We start from the raw sequence: 26,921 nt of genomic DNA on the forward strand, positions 1-26,921 counted from the left end.
TTCTGGTTATTCATGAATCTATTATTTGAAGTGCTTGCATTCTATTTTTCGTATAATTTAGACATCAAGTCATTGTAATAGATTGGTAGTGGTGGTGTTTTGATAGGCCTACTTCAAAAAGTAATGTTCCATTTTTTACAAACATGCTCTTTTTATGCATTTCAATTTATGTTGCCTTTCCACTTGTAAACAATTTAGATCATTTGTCCTATTAGAGAAACCAAAAGTTAATCATCAACACTAAGAACACAGTTTGAATTTGTTATGCAGTTTAATAGGAGACACAAGGGAGTTGATAGGTCATAGCATTGAGCACTCGCCTAGCAATAACAGGAAATTTCTATGTACATACTACACCAGGGAACCTACCAGTCTAAACACTCAGAAAAACACAGTTGCATTATTGTTGCACATAATAATCAGGAAATACTTTTTAAATATATATATCTGAAACTCCACTCTGACGCTCCACTCTGAAGCTCCATTCTGAAGCTTTACTCTGAAGCTCCACTCTGAAGCTCCACTCTGAAGCTTTACTCTGAAGCTCCACTCTGAATCTGCACTCTAAAGCTCCACTCTGAATATGCACTCTGACGCTCCACTCTGAATCTGCACTCTGAAGCTCCACTCTGAATATGCACTCTAAAGCTCCACTCTGAATGTTCACTCTGAAGCTTTACTCTGAAGCTCCACTCTGAAGCTCCACTCTGAAGCTTTACTCTGAAGCTCCACTCTGAAGCTTTACTCTGAAGCTCCACTCTGAAGCTCCACTCTGAAGCTTTACTCTGAAGCTCCACTCTGAATCTGCACTCTGAAGCTCCACTCTAAATATGCACTCTAAAGCTCCACTCTGAATGTTCACTCTGAAGCTCCACTCTGAAGCTCCACTCTGAAGCTCCACTCTGAAGCTCCACTCTGAATATGCACTCTAAAGCTCCATTCTGAATCTCCACTCTGAATCTGCACTCTGACGCTCCACTCTGAATCTGCACTCTAAAGCTCTACTCTGAATATGCACTCTAAAGCTCCACTCTGGGGCTCCACTCTGAATATACACTCTAAAGCTCCACTCTGAATCTCCACTCTGAATCTGCACTCTGAAGCTCCACTCTAAATCTCCACTCTAAAGCTCCACTCTGAAGCTCCACTCTGAAGCTCCACTCTGAAGCTCCACTCTGAAGCTTTACTCTGAAGCTCCACTCTGAAGCTCCACTCTGAATATGCACTCTAAAGCTCCATTCTGAATCTCCACTCTGAATCTGCACTCTGACGCTCCACTCTGAATCTGCACTCTAAAGCTCTACTCTGAATATGCACTCTAAAGCTCCACTCTGAATCTCCACTCTGAATCTGCACTCTGACGCTCTACTCTGAATCTGCACTCTAAAGCTCCACTCTGAATATGCACTCTGAAGCTCCACTCTGAATCTGCACTCTGAAGCTCCACTCTGAATCTGCACTCTGAAGCTCCACTCTGAATATGCACTCTAAAGCTCCACTCTGAATGTTCACTCTGAAGCTTTACTATGAAGCTCCACTCTAAAGCTCCACTCTGAAGCTCCACTCTAAATATGCACTCTAAAGCTCCACTCTGAAGCTCCACTCTAAATCTCCACTCTAAAGCTCCATTCTGAATCTCCACTCTGAATCTGCACTCTGACGCTCCACTCTGAATCTGCACTCTAAAGCTCTACTCTGAATATGCACTCTAAAGCTCCACTCTGAAGCTCCACTCTGAAGCTCCACTCTGAAGCTCCACTCTGAATATGCACTCTAAAGCTCCACTCTGAATCTCCACTCTGAATCTGCACTCTGACGCTCTACTCTGAATCTGCACTCTAAAGCTCCACTCTGAATATGCACTCTGAAGCTCCACTCTGAATCTGCACTCTGAAGCTCCACTCTGAATATGCACTCTAAAGCTCCACTCTGAATGTTCATTCTGAAGCTTTACTCTGAAGCTCCACTCTGAAGCTCCACTCTGAAGCTCCACTCTAAATATGCACTCTAAAGCTCCACTCTGAAGCTCCACTCTAAATATGCACTCTAAAGCTCCACTCTGAATCTCCACTCTGAATCTGCCCTCTAAAGCTCTACTCTAAATATGCACTCTAAAGCTCCACTCTGAATCTGCACTCTGAAGCTCCACTCTGAATCTGCACTCTGAAGCTCCACTCTGAAGCTCCACTCTGAGGCTCCACTCTGAATATACACTCTAAAGCTCCACTCTGAATCTCCACTCTGAATCTGCACTCTGACGCTCCACTCTGAATCTGCACTCTGAAGCTCCACTCTAAATCTCCACTCTAAAGCTCCACTCTGAAGCTCCACTCTGAATCTGCACTCTGAAGCTCCACTCTGAATATGCACTCTAAAGCTCCACTCTGAATGTTCACTCTGAAGCTTTACTATGAAGCTCCACTCTAAAGCTCCACTCTGAAGCTCCACTCTAAATATGCACTCTAAAGCTCCACTCTGAAGCTCCACTCTAAATATGCACTCTAAAGCTCCACTCTGAATGTCCACTCTGAATCTGCACTCTAAAGCTCCACTCTAAATATGCACTCTAAAGCTCCACTCTGAATCTGCACTCTGAAGCTCCACTCTGAATCTGCACTCTGAAGCTCCACTCTAAATCTCCACTCTAAAGTTCCACTCTGAAGCTCCACTCTGAAGCTCCACTCTGAAGCTCCACTCTGAAGCTTTACTCTGAAGCTCCACTCTGAAGCTCCACTCTGAAGCTTTACTCTGAAGCTCCACTCTGAATCTGCACTCTGAAGCTCCACTCTAAATATGCACTCTAAAGCTCCACTCTGAATGTTCACTCTGAAGCTCCACTCTGAAGCTCCACTCTGAATATGCACTCTAAAGCTCCATTCTGAATCTCCACTCTGAATCTGCACTCTGACGCTCCACTCTGAATCTGCACTCTGAAGCTCCACTCTGAATATGCACTCTAAAGCTCCACTCTGAATGTTCACTCTGAAGCTTTACTCTGAAGCTCCACTCTGAAGCTCCACTCTGAAGCTCCACTCTAAATATGCACTCTAAAGCTCCACTCTAAATCTGCACTCTGAAGCTCCACTCTGAATCTGCACTCTGAAGCTTTACTCTGAAGCTCCACTCTGAATCTGCACTCTGAAGCTCCACTCTAAATATGCACTCAAAAGCTCCACTCTGAATGTTCACTCTGAAGCTCCACTCTGAAGCTCCACTCTGAATATGCACTCTAAAGCTCCACTCTGAATCTCCACTCTGAATCTGCACTCTGACGCTCCACTCTGAATCTGCACTCTAAAGCTCTACTCTGAATATGCACTCTAAAGCTCCACTCTGAAGCTCCACTCTGAAGCTCCACTCTGAATATGCACTCTAAAGCTCCACTCTGAATCTCCACTCTGAATCTGCACTCTGACGCTCCACTCTGAATCTGCACTCTAAAGCTCCACTCTGAATATGCACTCTGAAGCTCCACTCTGAATCTGCACTCTGAAGCTCCACTCTGAATATGCACTCTAAAGCTCCACTCTGAATGTTCACTCTGAAGCTTTACTCTGAAGCTCCACTCTGAAGCTCCACTCTGAAGCTCCACTCTAAATATGCACTCTAAAGCTCCACTCTGAAGCTCCACTCTAAATATGCACTCTAAAGCTCCACTCTGAATCTCCACTCTGAATCTGCCCTCTAAAGCTCTACTCTAAATATGCACTCTAAAGCTCCACTCTGAATCTGCACTCTGAAGCTCCACTCTGAATCTGCACTCTAAAGCTCCACTCTGAAGCTCCACTCTGAGGCTCCACTCTGAATATACACTCTAAAGCTCCACTCTGAATCTCCACTCTGAATCTGCACTCTGACGCTCCACTCTGAATCTGCACTCTGAAGCTCCACTCTGAATCTGCACTCTGAAGCTCCACTCTAAATCTCCACTCTAAAGCTCCACTCTGAAGCTTTACTCTGAATCTGCACTCTGAAGCTCCACTCTGAATATGCACTCTAAAGCTCCACTCTGAATGTTCACTCTGAAGCTTTACTATGAAGCTCCACTCTGAAGCTCCACTCTAAATATGCACTCTAAAGCTCCACTCTGAAGCTCCACTCTGAAGCTCCACTCTAAATATACACTCTAAAGCTCCACTCTGAATGTCCACTCTGAATCTGCACTCTAAAGCTCCACTCTAAATATGCACTCTAAAGCTCCACTCTGAATCTGCACTCTGAAGCTCCACTCTGAATCTGCACTCTGAAGCTCCACTCTAAATCTCCACTCTAAAGTTCCACTCTGAAGCTCCACTCTGAAGCTCCACTCTGAAGCTCCACTCTGAAGCTTTACTCTGAAGCTCCACTCTGAAGCTCCACTCTGAAGCTTTACTCTGAAGCTCCACTCTGAATCTGCACTCTGAAGCTCCACTCTAAATATGCACTCTAAAGCTCCACTCTGAATGTTCACTCTGAAGCTCCACTCTGAAGCTCCACTCTGAAGCTCCACTCTGAATATGCACTCTAAAGCTCCATTCTGAATCTCCACTCTGAATCTGCACTCTGACGCTCCACTCTGAATCTGCACTCTGAAGCTCCACTCTGAATATGCACTCTAAAGCTCCACTCTGAATGTTCACTCTGAAGCTTTACTCTGAAGCTCCACTCTGAAGCTCCACTCTGAAGCTCCACTCTAAATATGCACTCTAAAGCTCCACTCTAAATCTGCACTCTGAAGCTCCACTCTGAATCTGCACTCTGAAGCTTTACTCTGAAGCTCCACTCTGAATCTGCACTCTGAAGCTCCACTCTAAATATGCACTCAAAAGCTCCACTCTGAATGTTCACTCTGAAGCTCCACTCTGAAGCTCCACTCTGAATATGCACTCTAAAGCTCCACTCTGAATCTCCACTCTGAATCTGCACTCTGACGCTCCACTCTGAATCTGCACTCTAAAGCTCTACTCTGAATATGCACTCTAAAGCTCCACTCTGAAGCTCCACTCTGAAGCTCCACTCTGAAGCTCCACTCTGAATATGCACTCTAAAGCTCCACTCTGAATCTCCACTCTGAATCTGCACTCTGACGCTCCACTCTGAATCTGCACTCTAAAGCTCCACTCTGAATATGCACTCTGAAGCTCCACTCTGAATCTGCACTCTGAAGCTCCACTCTGAATATGCACTCTAAAGCTCCACTCTGAATGTTCACTCTGAAGCTTTACTCTGAAGCTCCACTCTGAAGCTCCACTCTGAAGCTCCACTCTAAATATGCACTCTAAAGCTCCACTCTGAAGCTCCACTCTAAATATGCACTCTAAAGCTCCACTCTGAATCTCCACTCTGAATCTGCCCTCTAAAGCTCTACTCTAAATATGCACTCTAAAGCTCCACTCTGAATCTGCACTCTGAAGCTCCACTCTGAATCTGCACTCTGAAGCTCCACTCTGAAGCTCCACTCTGAGGCTCCACTCTGAATATACACTCTAAAGCTCCACTCTGAATCTCCACTCTGAATCTGCACTCTGACGCTCCACTCTGAATCTGCACTCTGAAGCTCCACTCTGAATCTGCACTCTGAAGCTCCACTCTAAATCTCCACTCTAAAGCTCCACTCTGAAGCTTTACTCTGAATCTGCACTCTGAAGCTCCACTCTGAATATGCACTCTAAAGCTCCACTCTGAATGTTCACTCTGAAGCTTTACTATGAAGCTCCACTCTAAAGCTCCACTCTGAAGCTCCACTCTAAATATGCACTCTAAAGCTCCACTCTGAAGCTCCACTCTGAAGCTCCACTCTAAATATGCACTCTAAAGCTCCACTCTGAATGTCCACTCTGAATCTGCACTCTAAAGCTCCACTCTAAATATGCACTCTAAAGCTCCACTCTGAATCTGCACTCTGAAGCTCCACTCTGAATCTGCACTCTGAAGCTCCACTCTAAATCTCCACTCTAAAGTTCCACTCTGAAGCTCCACTCTGAAGCTCCACTCTGAAGCTTTACTCTGAAGCTCCACTCTGAAGCTCCACTCTGAAGCTTTACTCTGAAGCTCCACTCTGAATCTGCACTCTGAAGCTCCACTCTAAATATGCACTCTAAAGCTCCACTCTGAATGTTCACTCTGAAGCTCCACTCTGAAGCTCCACTCTGAAGCTCCACTCTGAATATGCACTCTAAAGCTCCATTCTGAATCTCCACTCTGAATCTGCACTCTGACGCTCCACTCTGAATCTGCACTCTGAAGCTCCACTCTGAATATGCACTCTAAAGCTCCACTCTGAATGTTCACTCTGAAGCTTTACTCTGAAGCTCCACTCTGAAGCTCCACTCTGAAGCTCCACTCTAAATATGCACTCTAAAGCTCCACTCTAAATCTGCACTCTGAAGCTCCACTCTGAATCTGCACTCTGAAGCTTTACTCTGAAGCTCCACTCTGAATCTGCACTCTGAAGCTCCACTCTAAATATGCACTCAAAAGCTCCACTCTGAATGTTCACTCTGAAGCTCCACTCTGAAGCTCCACTCTGAATATGCACTCTAAAGCTCCACTCTGAATCTCCACTCTGAATCTGCACTCTGACGCTCCACTCTGAATCTGCACTCTAAAGCTCTACTCTGAATATGCACTCTAAAGCTCCACTCTGAAGCTCCACTCTGAAGCTCCACTCTGAAGCTCCACTCTGAATATGCACTCTAAAGCTCCACTCTGAATCTCCACTATGAATCTGCACTCTGACGCTCCACTCTGAATCTGCACTCTAAAGCTCCACTCTGAATATGCACTCTGAAGCTCCACTCTGAATCTGCACTCTGAAGCTCCACTCTGAATATGCACTCTAAAGCTCCACTCTGAATGTTCACTCTGAAGCTTTACTCTGAAGCTCCACTCTGAAGCTCCACTCTGAAGCTCCACTCTAAATATGCACTCTAAAGCTCCACTCTGAAGCTCCACTCTAAATATGCACTCTAAAGCTCCACTCTGAATCTCCACTCTGAATCTGCCCTCTAAAGCTCTACTCTAAATATGCACTCTAAAGCTCCACTCTGAATCTGCACTCTGAAGCTCCACTCTGAATCTGCACTCTGAAGCTCCACTCTGAAGCTCCACTCTGAGGCTCCACTCTGAATATACACTCTAAAGCTCCACTCTGAATCTCCACTCTGAATCTGCACTCTGACGCTCCACTCTGAATCTGCACTCTGAAGCTCCACTCTGAATCTGCACTCTGAAGCTCCACTCTAAATCTCCACTCTAAAGCTCCACTCTGAAGCTTTACTCTGAATCTGCACTCTGAAGCTCCACTCTGAATATGCACTCTAAAGCTCCACTCTGAATGTTCACTCTGAAGCTTTACTATGAAGCTCCACTCTAAAGCTCCACTCTGAAGCTCCACTCTAAATATGCACTCTAAAGCTCCACTCTGAAGCTCCACTCTGAAGCTCCACTCTAAATATGCACTCTAAAGCTCCACTCTGAATGTCCACTCTGAATCTGCACTCTAAAGCCCCACTCTAAATATGCACTCTAAAGCTCCACTCTGAATCTGCACTCTGAAGCTCCACTCTGAATCTGCACTCTGAAGCTCCACTCTAAATCTCCACTCTAAAGTTCCACTCTGAAGCTCCACTCTGAAGCTCCACTCTGAAGCTTTACTCTGAAGCTCCACTCTGAAGCTCCACTCTGAAGCTTTACTCTGAAGCTCCACTCTGAATCTGCACTCTGAAGCTCCACTCTAAATATGCACTCTAAAGCTCCACTCTGAATGTTCACTCTGAAGCTCCACTCTGAAGCTCCACTCTGAAGCTCCACTCTGAATATGCACTCTAAAGCTCCATTCTGAATCTCCACTCTGAATCTGCACTCTGATGCTCCACTCTGAATCTGCACTCTGAAGCTCCACTCTGAATATGCACTCTAAAGCTCCACTCTGAATGTTCACTCTGAAGCTTTACTCTGAAGCTCCACTCTGAAGCTCCACTCTGAAGCTCCACTCTAAATATGCACTCTAAAGCTCCACTCTGAATCTGCACTCTGAAGCTCCACTCTGAATCTGCACTCTGAAGCTTTACTCTGAAGCTCCACTCTGAATCTGCACTCTGAAGCTCCACTCTAAATATGCACTCAAAAGCTCCACTCTGAATGTTCACTCTGAAGCTCCACTCTGAAGCTCCACTCTGAATATGCACTCTAAAGCTCCACTCTGAATCTCCACTCTGAATCTGCACTCTGACGCTCCACTCTGAATCTGCACTCTAAAGCTCTACTCTGAATATGCACTCTAAAGCTCCACTCTGAAGCTCCACTCTGAAGCTCCACTCTGAAGCTCCACTCTGAATATGCACTCTAAAGCTCCACTCTGAATCTCCACTCTGAATCTGCACTCTGACGCTCCACTCTGAATCTGCACTCTAAAGCTCCACTCTGAATATGCACTCTGAAGCTCCACTCTGAATCTGCACTCTGAAGCTCCACTCTGAATATGCACTCTAAAGCTCCACTCTGAATGTTCACTCTGAAGCTTTACTCTGAAGCTCCACTCTGAAGCTCCACTCTGAAGCTCCACTCTGCACTCTGAGCTACCCTGAAGCTCCACTCTGAAGCTTTACTCTGAAGCTCCACTCTGAATCTGCACTCTGAAGCTCCACTCTGAATCTGCATTCTAAAGCTCTACTCTGAATATGCACTCTGAAGCTCCACTCTGAAGCTCCACTCTGAAGCTCCACTCTGAAGCTCCAACCTGCACTCTGAAGCTACCCTGAAGCTCCACTCTGAAGCTTTACTCTGAATCTCCACTCTGAATCTGCACTCTGAAGCTCCACTCTGAATCTGCACTCTGAAGCTCCACTCTAAATCTCCACTCTAAAGCTCCACTCTGAAGCTTTACTCTGAAGCTTTACTATGAAGCTCCACTCTAAAGCTCCACTCTGAAGCTCCACTCTAAATATGCACTCTAAAGCTCCACTCTGAAGCTCCACTCTGAAGCTCCACTCTAAATATACACTCTAAAGCTCCACTCTGAATGTCCACTCTGAATCTGCACTCTAAAGCTCCACTCTAAATATGCACTCTAAAGCTCCACTCTGAATCTGCACTCTGAAGCTCCACTCTGAAGCTCCACTCTAAATATGCACTCTAAAGCTCCACTCTGAATCTGCACTCTGAAGCTCCACTCTGAATCTGCACTCTGAAGCTCCACTCTAAATCTCCACTCTAAAGTTCCACTCTGAAGCTCCACTCTGAAGCTCCACTCTGAAGCTCCACTCTGAAGCTTTACTCTGAAGCTCCACTCTGAAGCTCCACTCTGAAGCTTTACTCTGAAGCTCCACTCTGAATCTGCACTCTGAAGCTCCACTCTAAATATGCACTCTAAAGCTCCACTCTGAATGTTCACTCTGAAGCTCCACTCTGAAGCTCCACTCTGAAGCTCCACTCTGAATATGCACTCTAAAGCTCCATTCTGAATCTCCACTCTGAATCTGCACTCTGACGCTCCACTCTGAATCTGCACTCTGAAGCTCCACTCTGAATATGCACTCTAAAGCTCCACTCTGAATGTTCACTCTGAAGCTTTACTCTGAAGCTCCACTCTGAAGCTCCACTCTGAAGCTCCACTCTAAATATGCACTCTAAAGCTCCACTCTAAATCTGCACTCTGAAGCTCCACTCTGAATCTGCACTCTGAAGCTTTACTCTGAAGCTCCACTCTTATTCTGCACTCTGAAGCTCCACTCTAAATATGCACTCAAAAGCTCCACTCTGAATGTTCACTCTGAAGCTCCACTCTGAAGCTCCACTCTGAATATGCACTCTAAAGCTCCACTCTGAATCTCCACTCTGAATCTGCACTCTGACGCTCCACTCTGAATCTGCACTCTAAAGCTCTACTCTGAATATGCACTCTAAAGCTCCACTCTGAAGCTCCACTCTGAAGCTCCACTCTGAAGCTCCACTCTGAATATGCACTCTAAAGCTCCACTCTGAATCTCCACTCTGAATCTGCACTCTGACGCTCCACTCTGAATCTGCACTCTAAAGCTCCACTCTGAATATGCACTCTGAAGCTCCACTCTGAATCTGCACTCTGAAGCTCCACTCTGAATATGCACTCTAAAGCTCCACTCTAAATGTTCACTCTGAAGCTTTACTCTGAAGCTCCACTCTGAAGCTCCACTCTGAAGCTCCACTCTAAATATGCACTCTAAAGCTCCACTCTAAATATGCACTCTAAAGCTCCACTCTGAATCTCCACTCTGAATCTGCCCTCTAAATCTCTACTCTAAATATGCACTCTAAAGCTCCACTCTGAATCTGCACTCTGAAGCTCCACTCTGAATCTGCACTCTGAAGCTCCACTCTGAAGCTCCACTCTGAGGCTCCACTCTGAATATACACTCTAAAGCTCCACTCTGAATCTCCACTCTGAATCTGCACTCTGACGCTCCACTCTGAATCTGCACTCTGAAGCTCCACTCTGAATCTGCACTCTGAAGCTCCACTCTAAATCTCCACTCTAAAGATCCACTCTGAAGCTTTACTCTGAATCTGCACTCTGAAGCTCCACTCTGAATATGCACTCTAAAGCTCCACTCTGAATGTTCACTCTGAAGCTTTACTATGAAGCTCCACTCTAAAGCTCCACTCTGAAGCTCCACTCTAAATATGCACTCTAAAGCTCCACTCTGAAGCTCCACTCTGAAGCTCCACTCTAAATATGCACTCTAAAGCTCCACTCTGAATGTCCACTCTGAATCTGCACTCTAAAGCTCCACTCTAAATATGCACTCTAAAGCTCCACTCTGAATCTGCACTCTGAAGCTCCACTCTGAATCTGCACTCTGAAGCTCCACTCTAAATCTCCACTCTAAAGTTCCACTCTGAAGCTCCACTCTGAAGCTCCACTCTGAAGCTCCACTCTGAAGCTTTACTCTGAAGCTCCACTCTGAAGCTCCACTCTGAAGCTTTACTCTGAAGCTCCACTCTGAATCTGCACTCTGAAGCTCCACTCTAAATATGCACTCTAAAGCTCCACTCTGAATGTTCACTCTGAAGCTCCACTCTGAAGCTCCACTCTGAAGCTCCACTCTGAATATGCACTCTAAAGCTCCATTCTGAATCTCCACTCTGAATCTGCACTCTGACGCTCCACTCTGAATCTGCACTCTGAAGCTCCACTCTGAATATGCACTCTCTAGCTCCACTCTGAATGTTCACTCTGAAGCTTTACTCTGAAGCTCCACTCTGAAGCTCCACTCTGAAGCTCCACTCTAAATATGCACTCTAAAGCTCCACTCTAAATCTGCACTCTGAAGCTCCACTCTGAATCTGCACTCTGAAGCTTTACTCTGAAGCTCCACTCTGAATCTGCACTCTGAAGCTCCACTCTAAATATGCACTCAAAAGCTCCACTCTGAATGTTCACTCTGAAGCTCCACTCTGAAGCTCCACTCTGAATATGCACTCTAAAGCTCCACTCTGAATCTCCACTCTGAATCTGCACTCTGACGCTCCACTCTGAATCTGCACTCTGACGCTCCACTCTGAATCTGCACTCTAAAGCTCTACTCTGAATATGCACTCTAAAGCTCCACTCTGAAGCTCCACTCTGAAGCTCCACTCTGAAGCTCCACTCTGAATATGCACTCTAAAGCTCCACTCTGAATCTCCACTCTGAATCTGCACTCTGACGCTCCACTCTGAATCTGCACTCTAAAGCTCCACTCTGAATATGCACTCTGAAGCTCCACTCTGAATCTGCACTCTGAAGCTCCACTCTGAATATGCACTCTAAAGCTCCACTCTGAATGTTCACTCTGAAGCTTTACTCTGAAGCTCCACTCTGAAGCTCCACTCTGAAGCTCCACTCTAAATATGCACTCTAAAGCTCCACTCTGAAGCTCCACTCTAAATATGCACTCTAAAGCTCCACTCTGAATCTCCACTCTGAATCTGCCCTCTAAAGCTCTACTCTAAATATGCACTCTAAAGCTCCACTCTGAATCTGCACTCTGAAGCTCCACTCTGAATCTGCACTCTGAAGCTCCACTCTGAAGCTCCACTCTGAGGCTCCACTCTGAATATACACTCTAAAGCTCCACTCTGAATCTCCACTCTGAATCTGCACTCTGACGCTCCACTCTGAATCTGCACTCTGAAGCTCCACTCTGAATCTGCACTCTGAAGCTCCACTCTAAATCTCCACTCTAAAGCTCCACTCTGAAGCTTTACTCTGAATCTGCACTCTGAAGCTCCACTCTGAATATGCACTCTAAAGCTCCACTCTGAATGTTCACTCTGAAGCTTTACTATGAAGCTCCACTCTAAAGCTCCACTCTGAAGCTCCACTCTAAATATGCACTCTAAAGCTCCACTCTGAAGCTCCACTCTGAAGCTCCACTCTAAATATGCACTCTAAAGCTCCACTCTGAATGTCCACTCTGAATCTGCACTCTAAAGCTCCACTCTAAATATGCACTCTAAAGCTCCACTCTGAATCTGCACTCTGAAGCTCCACTCTGAATCTGCACTCTGAAGCTCCACTCTAAATCTCCACTCTAAAGTTCCACTCTGAAGCTCCACTCTGAAGCTCCACTCTGAAGCTCCACTCTGAAGCTTTACTCTGAAGCTCCACTCTGAAGCTCCACTCTGAAGCTTTACTCTGAAGCTCCACTCTGAATCTGCACTCTGAAGCTCCACTCTAAATATGCACTCTAAAGCTCCACTCTGAATGTTCACTCTGAAGCTCCACTCTGAAGCTCCACTCTGAATATGCACTCTAAAGCTCCATTCTGAATCTCCACTCTGAATCTGCACTCTGACGCTCCACTCTGAATCTGCACTCTGAAGCTCCACTCTGAATATGCACTCTAAAGCTCCACTCTGAATGTTCACTCTGAAGCTTTACTCTGAAGCTCCACTCTGAAGCTCCACTCTGAAGCTCCACTCTAAATATGCACTCTAAAGCTCCACTCTGAATCTGCACTCTGAAGCTCCACTCTGAATCTGCACTCTGAAGCTTTACTCTGAAGCTCCACTCTGAATCTGCACTCTGAAGCTCCACTCTAAATATGCACTCAAAAGCTCCACTCTGAATGTTCACTCTGAAGCTCCACTCTGAAGCTCCACTCTGAATATGCACTCTAAAGCTCCACTCTGAATCTCCACTCTGAATCTGCACTCTGACGCTCCACTCTGAATCTGCACTCTAAAGCTCTACTCTGAATATGCACTCTAAAGCTCCACTCTGAATATGCACTCTAAAGCTCCACTCTGAAGCTCCACTCTGAAGCTCCACTCTGAAGCTCCACTCTGAATATGCACTCTAAAGCTCCACTCTGAATCTCCACTCTGAATCTGCACTCTGACGCTCCACTCTGAATCTGCACTCTAAAGCTCCACTCTGAATATGCACTCTGAAGCTCCACTCTGAATCTGCACTCTGAAGCTCCACTCTGAATATGCACTCTAAAGCTCCACTCTGAATGTTCACTCTGAAGCTTTACTCTGAAGCTCCACTCTGAAGCTCCACTCTGAAGCTCCACTCTGCACTCTGAGCTACCCTGAAGCTCCACTCTGAAGCTTTACTCTGAAGCTCCACTCTGAATCTGCACTCTGAAGCTCCACTCTGAATCTGCATTCTAAAGCTCTACTCTGAATATGCACTCTGAAGCTCCACTCTGAAGCTCCACTCTGAAGCTCCACTCTGAAGCTCCAACCTGCACTCTGAAGCTACCCTGAAGCTCCACTCTGAAGCTTTACTCTGAATCTCCACTCTGAATCTGCACTCTTAAGCTCCACTCTGAAGCTCCACTCTGAAGCTCCATTTTGAAGCTCCACGTAGAAGCACCACTCTGAAGCTCTACTTTGACTCTGCACTCTAATGCTCCAACCTGAAGCAGTGGGTGCTTGGAGATGCAAAAAAAAGTATTTCACAGTGCAAAGTAACAGTCCTAAAATTCTAGCTGAACATAACAATCTGCAGTTTCACACATTACATTTGTGTTAGCTGCATTACGTCATAATTAATTGTCAAAGGCAAATTTCTGATTTCAATGGTGTATTCTGCAAACCAGACATCATTGTCTCCACTGCCCAGTGATGTGATCAAATGCTTTCAGATCTTAAATATACAGAAAGTTAAGCACTACATTCATAGGATTCTTGTACAATGGTCTGTCATTAATTTGGCCTCCAGGTTCAAAAGCATTCTTGAACTGCAGCAGGTATTAATGAGTTAGAGGGCAGAAGGGGTCAAGAGGAGGAGGAAAGACGCAGAAGACAGCCAGAGCAGAAAGGCAGGTGCTGGCAATGCCAGACCAGAATCAGGGGCAGTACCAATGTCAGGTGACATCAGCAAAAGCCAAATAATCTCAGGAACGCCCCCATGTCTGGTCTGGCATTGCCAAACAAGCCCCTAATCCAATGGCTAAGCTCCATTTATGGAGCCAGCCAATGAATGCCAAGGGCCAACCCAAACACACACACAATACTTATTAGGTTTTTGCCTGCGCAAAAAAAATGCACAGAATGCATCTTTTTAGCGAGGCAAAACCTAAAAAATGATATTATTATATTACCCTTGTAAAAATGATGTGGCTAATAGTCTATAAATGGCATTATCTGTATAAAAATTAAAATATTATTATAATACTAATTTTACCATTTACTTACTTCTGCAGAATATTACCAAAGCAGCATATTACCAAAAAAGAAAACAACAAAGGTAAGACATTTATTTAACTAATATATATTTCTATGTTAACTAACAATACCCATCATAGCTACAATTAACATTGTTAAATAAACAAAAGCTAAATTAAAACATATCATACAAATCTAATTGTTATATCTAACAACATAAGTATTACTAATAATTTATAACACCAAATATTATATAAAGGATTAAAACATGCACAAAATAATACAAGCGGATTACCATCAAGGACATGACAAATTCTCAGTTATATCAAAAGGCAAACAATGTTTACCAAATAGTACATTTGCTATTATTCATAACTTTGAAAAACCAGCACAAATATGGAACAAAGAAGATTTGCATTACATTATGGATCTAGGTGATGCTTTATATAAAGATATGCACATTTTTAATAAACAAGATCTTATGCATCCTGATGATTTACCTAAATATATTACACATACAAACAACATATATTCTATAAAAACATGTCAACCATACTACGGAAATATATTACAACAATTTGATACATTATACCCAGACATACAAACAGCATTAACAATATCATTAATAAATTCAGGAGTATTACTCTGCATGGATATATACGTTATATCTATTATAAAAAGTGAAGATCATTATTATATCTTTGATTCACATAGTAGAGGCAGCAATGGAATGCCACATCCACATGGAACAAGTATACTTTTACAAAAAAAAACTTTACCTGATGTAATGAACTACATTTACAATTTAGCTCACCAAATTAAAAAAAATAATGAAGATAATGTACCATTCGAATTAACTGGATTAAAAATACGAAGCATAAACAAAAAATCATTAAAAAAGGCAAAACAAAATTACCTTAAAAAAGCACCATGTACAGAATCACAATACTTTATGCATACTACAAATGAAACTAAAGTATTACACGCTAGTGCAAGTACATCTTACCAAGAATCTGTATCTACAAAGTTGGTTACAAGAAATATACTAACAGTAACAAAAGAACTTACATCAAGTACAGAAAAAAAAATTACAGATATTAGCAACAACCGGTCTTCATCTAACAAGAGACAACGACCAAATACTGAAACTTCCAAAAATATTAAGAAAAAAAAAAAAAACTGCACACAATAGTATACACGATAATGCTAATCCACCAACACCTCATAATGCCAAAGACATCAATAAAACAGCTATAGAACAACACTTAAATATACAAGCAAAAAATACAAGCACTGTAAAAAACCGAATAATAAAACAAAGTACAACACACACAAAACAAAACACACAAACAAAAAGCATAGATCACAATACATACACAAACACAACAAACAAACAAATATGTGACTCAGTCAAAGCCAGTATATTAACAACTTCAGCAATAACTCAAGAATTACAAGTCCCTATTAATATACAAGAATTACAAAACTTTGAGGCAAAAGAAAATATTACATCTAAAGCAATCACATGTAATATTAACATTAAAATACAGTCAGATGAAATGAATAATGATGAAAACAAAATTAACACAGAACATAACATCTACATTGCAAATAGTATATTTGCAATCATATATAACTGCACTCACAATGCATCTAAGTGGACTGAACAAGACCTTAATAATATAATGCAATTAAGTTACAACTTACAAACAGAAATAGAAATATTTTATGGCAAAAAGAAAATAGAAATAGCAGACATACCTAACTACATAGATCACAATAATATAATATCTGCAATAACATTTTATACAGATTGCTATTATAACATATCAGTGCAAAATACTTTACAAAAAGAAACTGCACTAGTATTAAATGATATGTTGACAACATATAATGCTATATTATTATTGATAAATAACAAAATATTTACAATAGGCAAAACAAGTAAATCTTTCTTTATATATAATTGCAATACAACAGATCTAATAGAACATATATATATAAAATTAACAAGTACAGCCATAAGAATAGAAACAGCAAATAAAGTAATAGAATATCTATTACATCTTATTATTACTGAACTGTGTACTAAAAATACTGATATTATAATACAATTAGTGCCAATTAATATACATACAATCCAAAAAAATTCTTTAAAAAAGACAATTCAAAGAAAGAAACATAAAACTACAGCAAATACACCTAAACATATGATTGTACATACTGCAAAAGCATCCCACATTACAAATAAAACTATTATATCTTCACCTACAAAAAGAAACAGTGATAATGCTGGCAAAAAAAATCAAAGCAATATTCATGAACACACAATAAAAGTATCGTTACTACCACAAACTACTACCGCAAACTTACATACTGACACTTTAACTCAAGAATACATCACTATACATGAACACACACCAACAAATAATACACAACATAATGCTATTATAGAAAACATCACATTACAATCAAATATCATTGCCAAATTTCACCAAGAAATACAATCAGGGCCAGAATATATTTGCACTATTTGTAATCAAATGTGGCATAAAGAAACAGTAAGACCAACACATATCATTAAAAACCACAAAACATTTATACAATGTGATATAAGTTCACAAAAAAACTGACCATATATGTAACACATGCTACAAATATATTAGTCAAAAGAAAATACCTCCAAGTTCAGTATATAATGGAATGAAATTTCCCGATATACCACCTGAACTATACCTACATAACTTAGAAGAAAGATTAGTTTCACCAAGAATACCTTTTCTACAAATAAGAACATTGCCACGTGGTTTTCAAAAGTCGTTATCAGGTGCTGTTGTTAATGTACCAGCTGATGTAATGACTACTGTTACAATATTACCTAGACAAACACATGATAACATGACAATACCCATTAAATTAAAACGAAAATTAAGTTATAAATCATACACACATTTAGAAAATGTCAGACCTAACATTGTAAAAAAAGCAGCCATTTATCTAGCAAGAAATAGTGCATTATTTAAAGAATATGGAATAACAATAAACAAAGATTGGGAATATACACCAGAAATGACAAATGACAACATACACACTTCAGAAACAGATAATACATCAAGCAGTTCAGATAACATACCAGCAGGTAACTTAGATACTATGTTAAATAATGAAACAATAACAACAGATAGCATTAATATTTTAAGTTTAGCACCTGCTGAACATAACATACCAAGAGGTTTATATGAAGATAAAGATTCAGAATACTTAGCATTCCCAACAATATTTGCCGGACAACGTAGACCAGCAAATGAAGATAGACATGTACCAGTACATTACAGTACAATTTGTAAATCTGAACTTAGAAATTGTGACAAAAGAGTAGCTCAATCAGTAACAAATATGTTTTTTAAACTTAAAAAATTGCAAATTAAACAAATACAAGACAAAATTTTCATATCACTTAGAAAGCATTTTAACAATGGGCAAGTTATAACAGTAAAACACATAAAAGAAAATTTAGAAGGAATACTACAATATAATGAAGGATACAAAATTTTAAAGACAATACGCAGCTCACCTCCATATTGGGAGAATTGTAAAAAAGAAATATTTGCAATGCTAAGACAATTAGGAGTACCAACTTTTTTCCTAACATTGTCAGCGGCAGAAACAAGATGGTTTCATCTAATTAACATATTATTACGAATCAATGGTAACAAAGAATGCACTCATGAAGAATTTGCTGATATGTCTTGGGAAAGCAAATGTACACTAATACAACAAAATCCAATTATATGTGCTCGCCATTTCGACTACCAAGTACGAAAATTATTCAATAGCATATTATTACATAATAGTAATCCTATTGGTAAAATAGTAGATTATTTTTACAGAGTAGAATTTCAACAACGTGGGTCACCACATATACATGCATTACTTTGGATACATAATGCACCTAGATATAATGAAGCTAACAATGATGAAGTAACACAATTTATTGATCAACATATAACGTGTGAAAAAACTGAAAACTCAGATATACAACATTTAATACCCTTGCAAAAACATGGACATACTAAAAACTGTCGCATAAAACATCAAAAAACATGTAAATACCAATATCCAAGATACCCTATGCGACATACTACTATATTAGAACCATTGCAATTAGAAACAACAAATGATCTCATAAAAGAACACATACAATTAATCCATACAACAATGCACACACAAGAATTTGCCACTTATACATTTGATGATTTTTTGCAACACATGAAATTAACTGAAGAACAATATATAACATGCATACAATATCGACTACAAAAAACAACTATAGCTCTAAAAAGAACTCCAGCAGAGTGTTATATAAATAACTACAACAACATAATATTACAAGCATGGCAAGCTAACATAGATATACAATACGTTTTAGATGCATATGCATGTGCTGTATATATTGTTTCTTATATTAGTAAATCTCAAAGAGGGTTAAGTAAAATCATTGCACAAGCTACAAAAGAAGTACAACACAATCCAAATATTAAAGAACAATTAAAACACATAGGAAATAAATTCTTAAATTGTACTGAAATTAGTGCACAAGAGGCAGCTTATCTAATACTACAAATACCATTACGAAAAGCTTCCCGATCATTTGTATTTATAAATACAAATAGACCAGATAAACGCACATATTTAATGAAAGACATAAATACAATAAATTCACTACCAGACACGTCAACTGATATACAATTTGACAATATACTTGTAAAATACAGCACACGTCCATTAACATTGGAAAAAATTACACTAGCTGACTACGCATCTAATTACAATACAAAAAAACAAACTGCAAAAAAAAAAGGTTACAAACACGCATGATAACTTACTTTTAGAACTCAACTTTTATAGCTCGGATGATGAAGAAATAGAAATTAATAACATAGTTAATAAACAAAGCAATACTACATTCACTGAACGCACAAAACAAAAAATTATACGATACTGCAGATTCAGCAAATTAAATGATCCTGAAAATTATTATAGAGAGTTATTATTGCTATTTTATCCCTGGCGAATAGAGAATAATATAATTGGTACAAAAGATACATACTATGAAAGATATCTAGAATTGCAAACAAATATTGATGCAAACCATTATATATATAATAAACAACATCAAATACTTTGCAAAAGTAATATATCAACAGAAAATGATGCAATCCTTACACCACCATTATCCCCAGTGATAAATATACAAGATGATTTACATAATGACAATGCCCTATTTGATCAAGAATTACAGTACGACATATCTTTGGATTTAGGAATTAGAAGTACTACAGAAGAAGAAGCCTTAATAAATAATATGTTACCAGAAGACAAATACAATGACCTAATGCTAAATTTAACATTAGAACAAATAAACTTCATTTATCACCATCTAAATGCAATTAAAACACAAAAAGTACCTTTTTATACATTTTGTACTGGAGGTGCAGGAGTAGGAAAAAGCTTCCTGATAACAGCACTACATCAAACATTATTACGCTACTACAATACTAAAGCCGGAGAAAATCCAGAAAATGTTCATATATTACTAACAGCACCAACAGGTAAAGCAGCACATAATATACAAGGACAAACACTCCACAGTACTTTCAAAATACCAGTATCACAAACATTAACATATAAACAACTAACTCATGAAAACAGAAGCATACTTCAAAGTAAGCTTATGCATTTAAAAGTACTAATAATAGATGAAATATCAATGGTAGGTGCAAATATGTTTAATTTCATACACAATAGACTGCAAGAAATAAAAGCTTCTAACCAACCGTTTGGAGGAATATCAATATTAGCAATTGGAGATTTCTATCAATTAAAGCCCGTATTTGATACATACATATTTGACAATTCAAAACATTTGTATGGGCCATTAAGCACTAACTTGTGGAGAACACATTTTCAAATATATGAGCTTACAAAAATAATGAGACAACTAAATGACATGCCATTTGCAGAAATGCTCAACAGATTAAGAGTAGGAAAGCACACAAAAAATGATATCACAAAGATCAAATCACGAGAAATAGAACCTCCACAAAGTATTAAAAAATGTATACCATATATCATGGGTACTAACAAAGAAGTGAATGAAATAAATGACACAGTATTATTACAACATATGCAATCTCATGCAGTTTATACCACATTAGCAATAGACACAGTTGCTTCAGACGTAAGTCAAGAAGTAAAAGACAAAATATTAAAGCAATTACCAACAGACTCTACAAAAACAATGGGATTAGCAAGCACACTACATATTGCAATTAAACTTCGATATGATTTAACTGCAAATCTTGCAGTCAATGATGGATTAACAAATGGAGCAACAGGAACAATAGAATATGTTGATTGTACAAATAACATACCTATTATAGTATGGATACATTTTGATAAAAAAAATATTGGTAAAAGTACAAGGCAACAAAATAAACATTTATACCATGCTAATATATCACATGAGTGGACACCAATATTGCCTATATCAAGAAACTTTCAATACACTAAAAAATGTTTAACTATAATACGAAAGCAATTTCCATTACGGCAATCATCAGCAAGGACAATTCATAGAACACAAGGTGAGACAATTGAACCACTTTATATACACTTTAATAATACAAAAACACATCACCTACACTATGTAGCTATTAGTAGAGCTAAATCATTACAAAATATTTATATAAAAAACTTTGATGAAACAAAAATTGCAATACACCCAAAGGTCCATGAAGAAATGTTCCGATTAAAAACATATATGCCACTACAAATATCCATAACTCAAATATCACACTTTAAAAACAGCATTACTGTCATTGTACAAAATATACGCTCACTACAAAAAAAATTTAAATACATATCAGCTGACAGTAACATATTAAATGCTGATATTTTATGTTTCACAGAAATAAATACAACACATAAAGCAAGTACAGATGCATTTATACTTCCAAATTACAATATGCTAATATTTGATAAATACCATGACAAACAAACAAATCATGGGATTATAGTATATTATAAAACAAACCACAAAATACAACCAATTTTTACAACAGAAAAACAAATTGACATTTTGCAATTTACAAAACAAATACAAAACAATGACTACCTATTTGTAATAATCTACAAGCCACCAAAGGTAAGCATTCAAATACTATTTCAAATACTAACAACAATTTTACATAATTTTCCAAATCATAAATATGTTATAATGGGTGATTTCAATGTTGATTTACAAAAACCAACACACAGTACAAATGTATTATTAGATAACATGTTAACAAACTTTAACTGTGTTCAAAAAATAAACACACTTACAACAGATTACAATTCTATATTAGATCATATATTTACAAATGCAAACATACAACATTATGGAACTTTAGAGTCATATTACAGTGATCATAAACCAATTTGGACAGCTATTTAATTTATATGCATTAAAGACAGTTATAATGTGACAATTTTACAATTATGGTACCATATTAAATAATTGCATTTTTTTTACAGATGATTTCCATTCAAGATTTAAAGGACAACAAACCTGACGAAAGTAAGTCATACCAAAAAGCAATTCGTGTCAATATAATTCACTGTACTGGAAAAACATACTATCGCAATGCAAAGCAAGAAAATAAAGTAATGTATCATATGGCATTAGCAGATCAAACATCATCTTTAAAAGCTACTTGCTATAATGAAGATTATTATGCACAGACAAAAGAAGGATATGGAATGCTAATTCGGAATTACCTTTTGAAAAATGACACTCTAATTATCACAAAACAAAGTAAGATTTCAAGAATGCCACCAATTGAGATACCTGCAGAAATAATTCAAGAAGCAATTAATATTTTGCAACCACCAGCTCCACCAGTGTCTCCAATAAAGACAGTGAGAGAAGTGAGTGTAAAAACACTCCTAAGCGTCTCCGGAACGATAATTGAGGTGAGCTATATCTTTATGCTTATCATTTATACTACTGCATTTTTTGACTACCAAATAAGGTACACTTTTAAAAAGTTAAAACTTGCATGTTACTAAATGTATCTATCATCAAATAAAAATATGTATTACAGTACTAAAATGTTTTAAAACATGCAAATCCAATAATTGCCTAGAAAAACTATCAACATATGTTGTTCCTTATAATTAATATCTGTGTTACTATGTAAAATTATTTACATTAATATTGCTACTCTCCCCAAAAAATTACAGGTAAGTAATCTACAACTTATAAAGATACACAAACTACACAACATATGCTAATACTTTGAAATTGCATTTACTAAGGGTACTAAGGAAATAAATTATGCAACCATTGTGCATTAAAACTATCATACAACTAATGTATGCACCATTAAATAACAGGTAAGTAAGCTAAATACTATACTACACTTATTGCTAAGTATTTGCATTACGTAAACATATATGCAGATACAATATAATACTATGCATACTATACATATCACAACAAAAGTGTGCACCATTTAATAACAGGTAAGTAATATAAATTATACTACACTATTTACTAAACTATGAGACCAATGACAATGAAGAGCAAACTTAATATACCTAATCACCCTATCATTAAACAATACCCCCCACCATAAAACAGGTGTCACAACATATATGAAGTTGTACCTATAACAGTAGCTACTTCCTGTACTATTAGCATTGTGGCATGCAGTAAAATCTGCATACCAACCACAATGCTAATAATGCTATTAATGCATTAACATATAGACAAGAACACACAACACAAATTACCACTTTTACGAAGCCCACAACAAACTCATTTCCCACCTAAATCTCACAAATTTATAATATAACCGATATAGACTGTAAGCAGCAAAATTAAAAGGTAAGTAAACTAATAATTGAATTATTAGCATATCCTTTTCATAGCTATAGCATTCTATAACAGCAAATTGCACATACAAAATGCAATTACTAAAGATTGTAAATTAATACAACTCTTGTAACAAAAGAAAGTAACACAAAAACGAAAAAAAACAATTATTACCAACAAATAAATATGTGAAATTTAGTTGTTTTGTTTGCAAAGACTGTCATGTCAACACTAATCATATTTCAAATTGAGCAAAAACCAGCACAATCCGTGTTACTAAGTAAAAAATATATAATGAACATATACTATTTTACAGGAAGAACAAACAAAAAATATATTCGTTGGAGGCCAAGAAACACAATTGAAAAGTATCACTGTCAAAGATACTACGGACTCTGTGAAAATTACTCTATGGAGAGAGGCAGCTGACTTCCCAATAGTAATTGGACAATATGTACATTTATCGCACGTAACGGTACATGAATTTAACAAAGAAAAGATTTTAAACACAACCCGCCATACAAAAATACAGGTAAGTAAAATTTTACATTGCAATTAATAGTTAGTTAATATGAGTAAATGAATAAATACTAAAACAGTATCTTTGCAGGTAATAAAACCACCCGAAGAAAACCTTAACGTAACTATTTATGGATTAGACAAACTACATCATGAAACAAGCATGGTAACAGTACAAGTAAATGGGACAGAAGATTTCCAATCCATGGAAATTAACAATACTACTTTAATGGACTTTTTGCATATAAGCTATGATGTAGACAACTTAGCAGACACATTAATGAAATATCTACCATTATATGTAAAGATAACATTTTGCAATGGATCTATCACAAACATCATTGAGAACATATAATGTCAGCAATTATACCATATTTAACAAATGTTAGATACTAAAAATACAATTGATGTTTACAATGTTGCTTTGCACAAGTTTAAATGACACAACATATATATATATATTGTTTAAAGTGTTTGATACAAAACTAAATCACAAAATTACTTTTGAGTGCAAATAACGGTTTGAAATGCTTTTATAATATTTACTGTGTGGAAATTACTAAAAATGTTGTCTACTATAAATACAAATAATGTTTACAATGTTACTTTACACACGTTTTAATAAGACAATACATATATATATCGCTTAAGATGTGTTTCATACAAAACTAGATAACAAAATTACTTTAAATTGCTAATCACTTTTTGCAATGCTTTTATTAGAATAACTGTATGTGACTTACTATACAAATCTCAAGTAATTTTTGTATACAATCTATAGTTATACATTTGATTACATTTTCTAAGTGTAACATATGCAACTGTGAAGTTAAATAGTAAGTTTTAAAGAAATTGAGTGTTATTGATCGTTTACATGTTGTATATTTACAATTAATAAAAACAGTGACAAAAAAGTGAGTTCAAATCAAAACTGTGTCATTAAAAAACTAGTTTACCTTTGCATTCTGATGGTGCACCTTTTCTAATCCTGTCAAACTTGCAAATTTAATGCCACTATTACTTTTACTAACGCCTGTGATATCCATTGATTTACTAAAAGCTCTTACCTAATACCAGGACTGCAATAGAACATGCTGCCTTGGAAATATCCTAAATACTTTACGCCAAGTTCACTTCTCTACATAATGGTAATCAACTTGACTGCTAAATGAAACCAATAACTAACACCTACTACGGTAAGTTATACTATGTTATAAAGTTATGTGTCAAATCTGTAACTTGCTAAAAAATTAATTGTGCATTACTTATAACGCACCTACTGCCATCAAAATGCAACTACAATATACTTGCTGGGGGAGAGTGGTATACTCCCTGGAAAAATTCCCCCCACACTTTTTAATAACACAAACTTTAAGCAAGTTATCTCTTCTTGCTAAAGTAATTGTTGTATGAAAGTGTGTGGGACCTGCATCTTTACAAAGGATAAACTTCCACCAGTACAAAGAAAATCATTAGAAAATGCTAAATCTATTCTCTAATACAACCTAAGGAAGATAGTGCTGCCATCAACCAATACACCAAGGCAGCAGTTAAGAAGTTAACTATACTCAGCATCCTAATGCATGTATTTATAACATATTTTTGTATACAATCTATAGTTATACGTTTGCTTACATTTTCTAAGTGTAACATTGGCAACTGTGAAGTTAAATAGTAAGTTTTAAAGAAATTGAGTGTTATTGATCGTTTACATGTTGTATATTTACAATTAATAAAAAAAGTGACAAAAAAGTGAGTTCAAATCAAAAATGTGTCATTAAAAAACTAGTTTACCTTTGCATTCTTATGGTGCACCTTTTCTAATCCTGTCAAACTTGCAAATTTAATGCCACTATTACTTTTACTAACGCCTGTCATATCCATTGATTTACTAAAAGCTCTTACCTAATACCAGGACTGCAATAGAACATGCTGCCTTGGAAATATCCTAAATACTTTACACCAAGTTCACTTCTCTACATAATGGTAATCAACTTGACTACTAAATAAAACCAATAACTAACACCTACTACGGTAAGTTATACTATGTTATAAAGTTATGTGTCAAATCTGTAACTTGCTAAAAAATTAATTGTGCATTACTTATAACGCACCTACTGCCATCAAAATGCAACTACAATATACTTGCTGGGGGAGAGTGGTATACTCCCTGGAAAAATTCCCCCCACACTTTTTAATAACACAAACTTTAAGCAAGTTATCTCTTCTTGCTAAAGTTATTGTTGTATGAAAGTGTGTGGGACATGCATCTTTACAAAGGATAAACTTCCACCAGTACAAAGAAAATCATTAGAAAAATGCTAAATCTATTCTCTAGTACAACCTAAGGAAGATAGTACTGCCATCAACCAATACACCAAGGCAGCAGTTAAGAAGTTAACTATACTCAGCATCCTAATGCATGTATTTATAACATTGTATTATTTGCCCTTTACAAGTTAAGACTAAGTATGTGTATAAAAAGATTACTTTACTTGTATGTTACTTGTTCATTGCTGAACTATGTCTATACTTTATCACCTAAAAATAAAACTTTACCATGTAACTATATTTAACTCTATAACTGATACTAGCTTGCCATTCATTGCCTGCTCTTTTACGTAAGTCTAGATCTGTCAACAATTTAATACAAAGCCTAATGATGTAAACCTGCTACCTAAAACAATACTTTGAATACTTTCCTGAAACTTCCCTTCTCTGGCAAATATTACCAAACTTGAATGGTACTAAAAGCAATGAGTAACACCTAAGACCTCCTTCCACACTGCCTTTCTCTCCCACCAGCCTCTTTGCCCTAACAACACTTATCTTCCATTTACTATTAATGTATCAACTAAATATT

General features: G+C 38.1%; 1 protein-coding gene across 1 annotated transcript in view; it reads left to right on the plus strand.

Moving 5' to 3' along the window:
• PYHIN1 (pyrin and HIN domain family member 1) overlaps positions 1 to 24,413 on the plus strand; it is a 62,851-nt gene extending 38,438 nt beyond the window's left edge. The window contains exons 2-5 of the mRNA XM_086919867.1: positions 14,658 to 14,701; positions 22,198 to 22,635; positions 23,856 to 24,071; positions 24,150 to 24,413. Of these exons, the coding sequence (XP_086775993.1) occupies positions 14,658 to 14,701; positions 22,198 to 22,635; positions 23,856 to 24,071; positions 24,150 to 24,413 (962 nt within the window). The remainder of the gene's footprint in view (positions 1 to 14,657; positions 14,702 to 22,197; positions 22,636 to 23,855; positions 24,072 to 24,149) is intronic.
• The last annotated feature ends 2,508 nt before the right edge of the window (positions 24,414 to 26,921 follow it).

This window comes from Lissotriton vulgaris, chromosome 5, assembly GCF_964263255.1.
Source record: "Lissotriton vulgaris chromosome 5, aLisVul1.2, whole genome shotgun sequence".
Lineage (NCBI taxonomy): Eukaryota > Metazoa > Chordata > Amphibia > Caudata > Salamandridae > Lissotriton > Lissotriton vulgaris.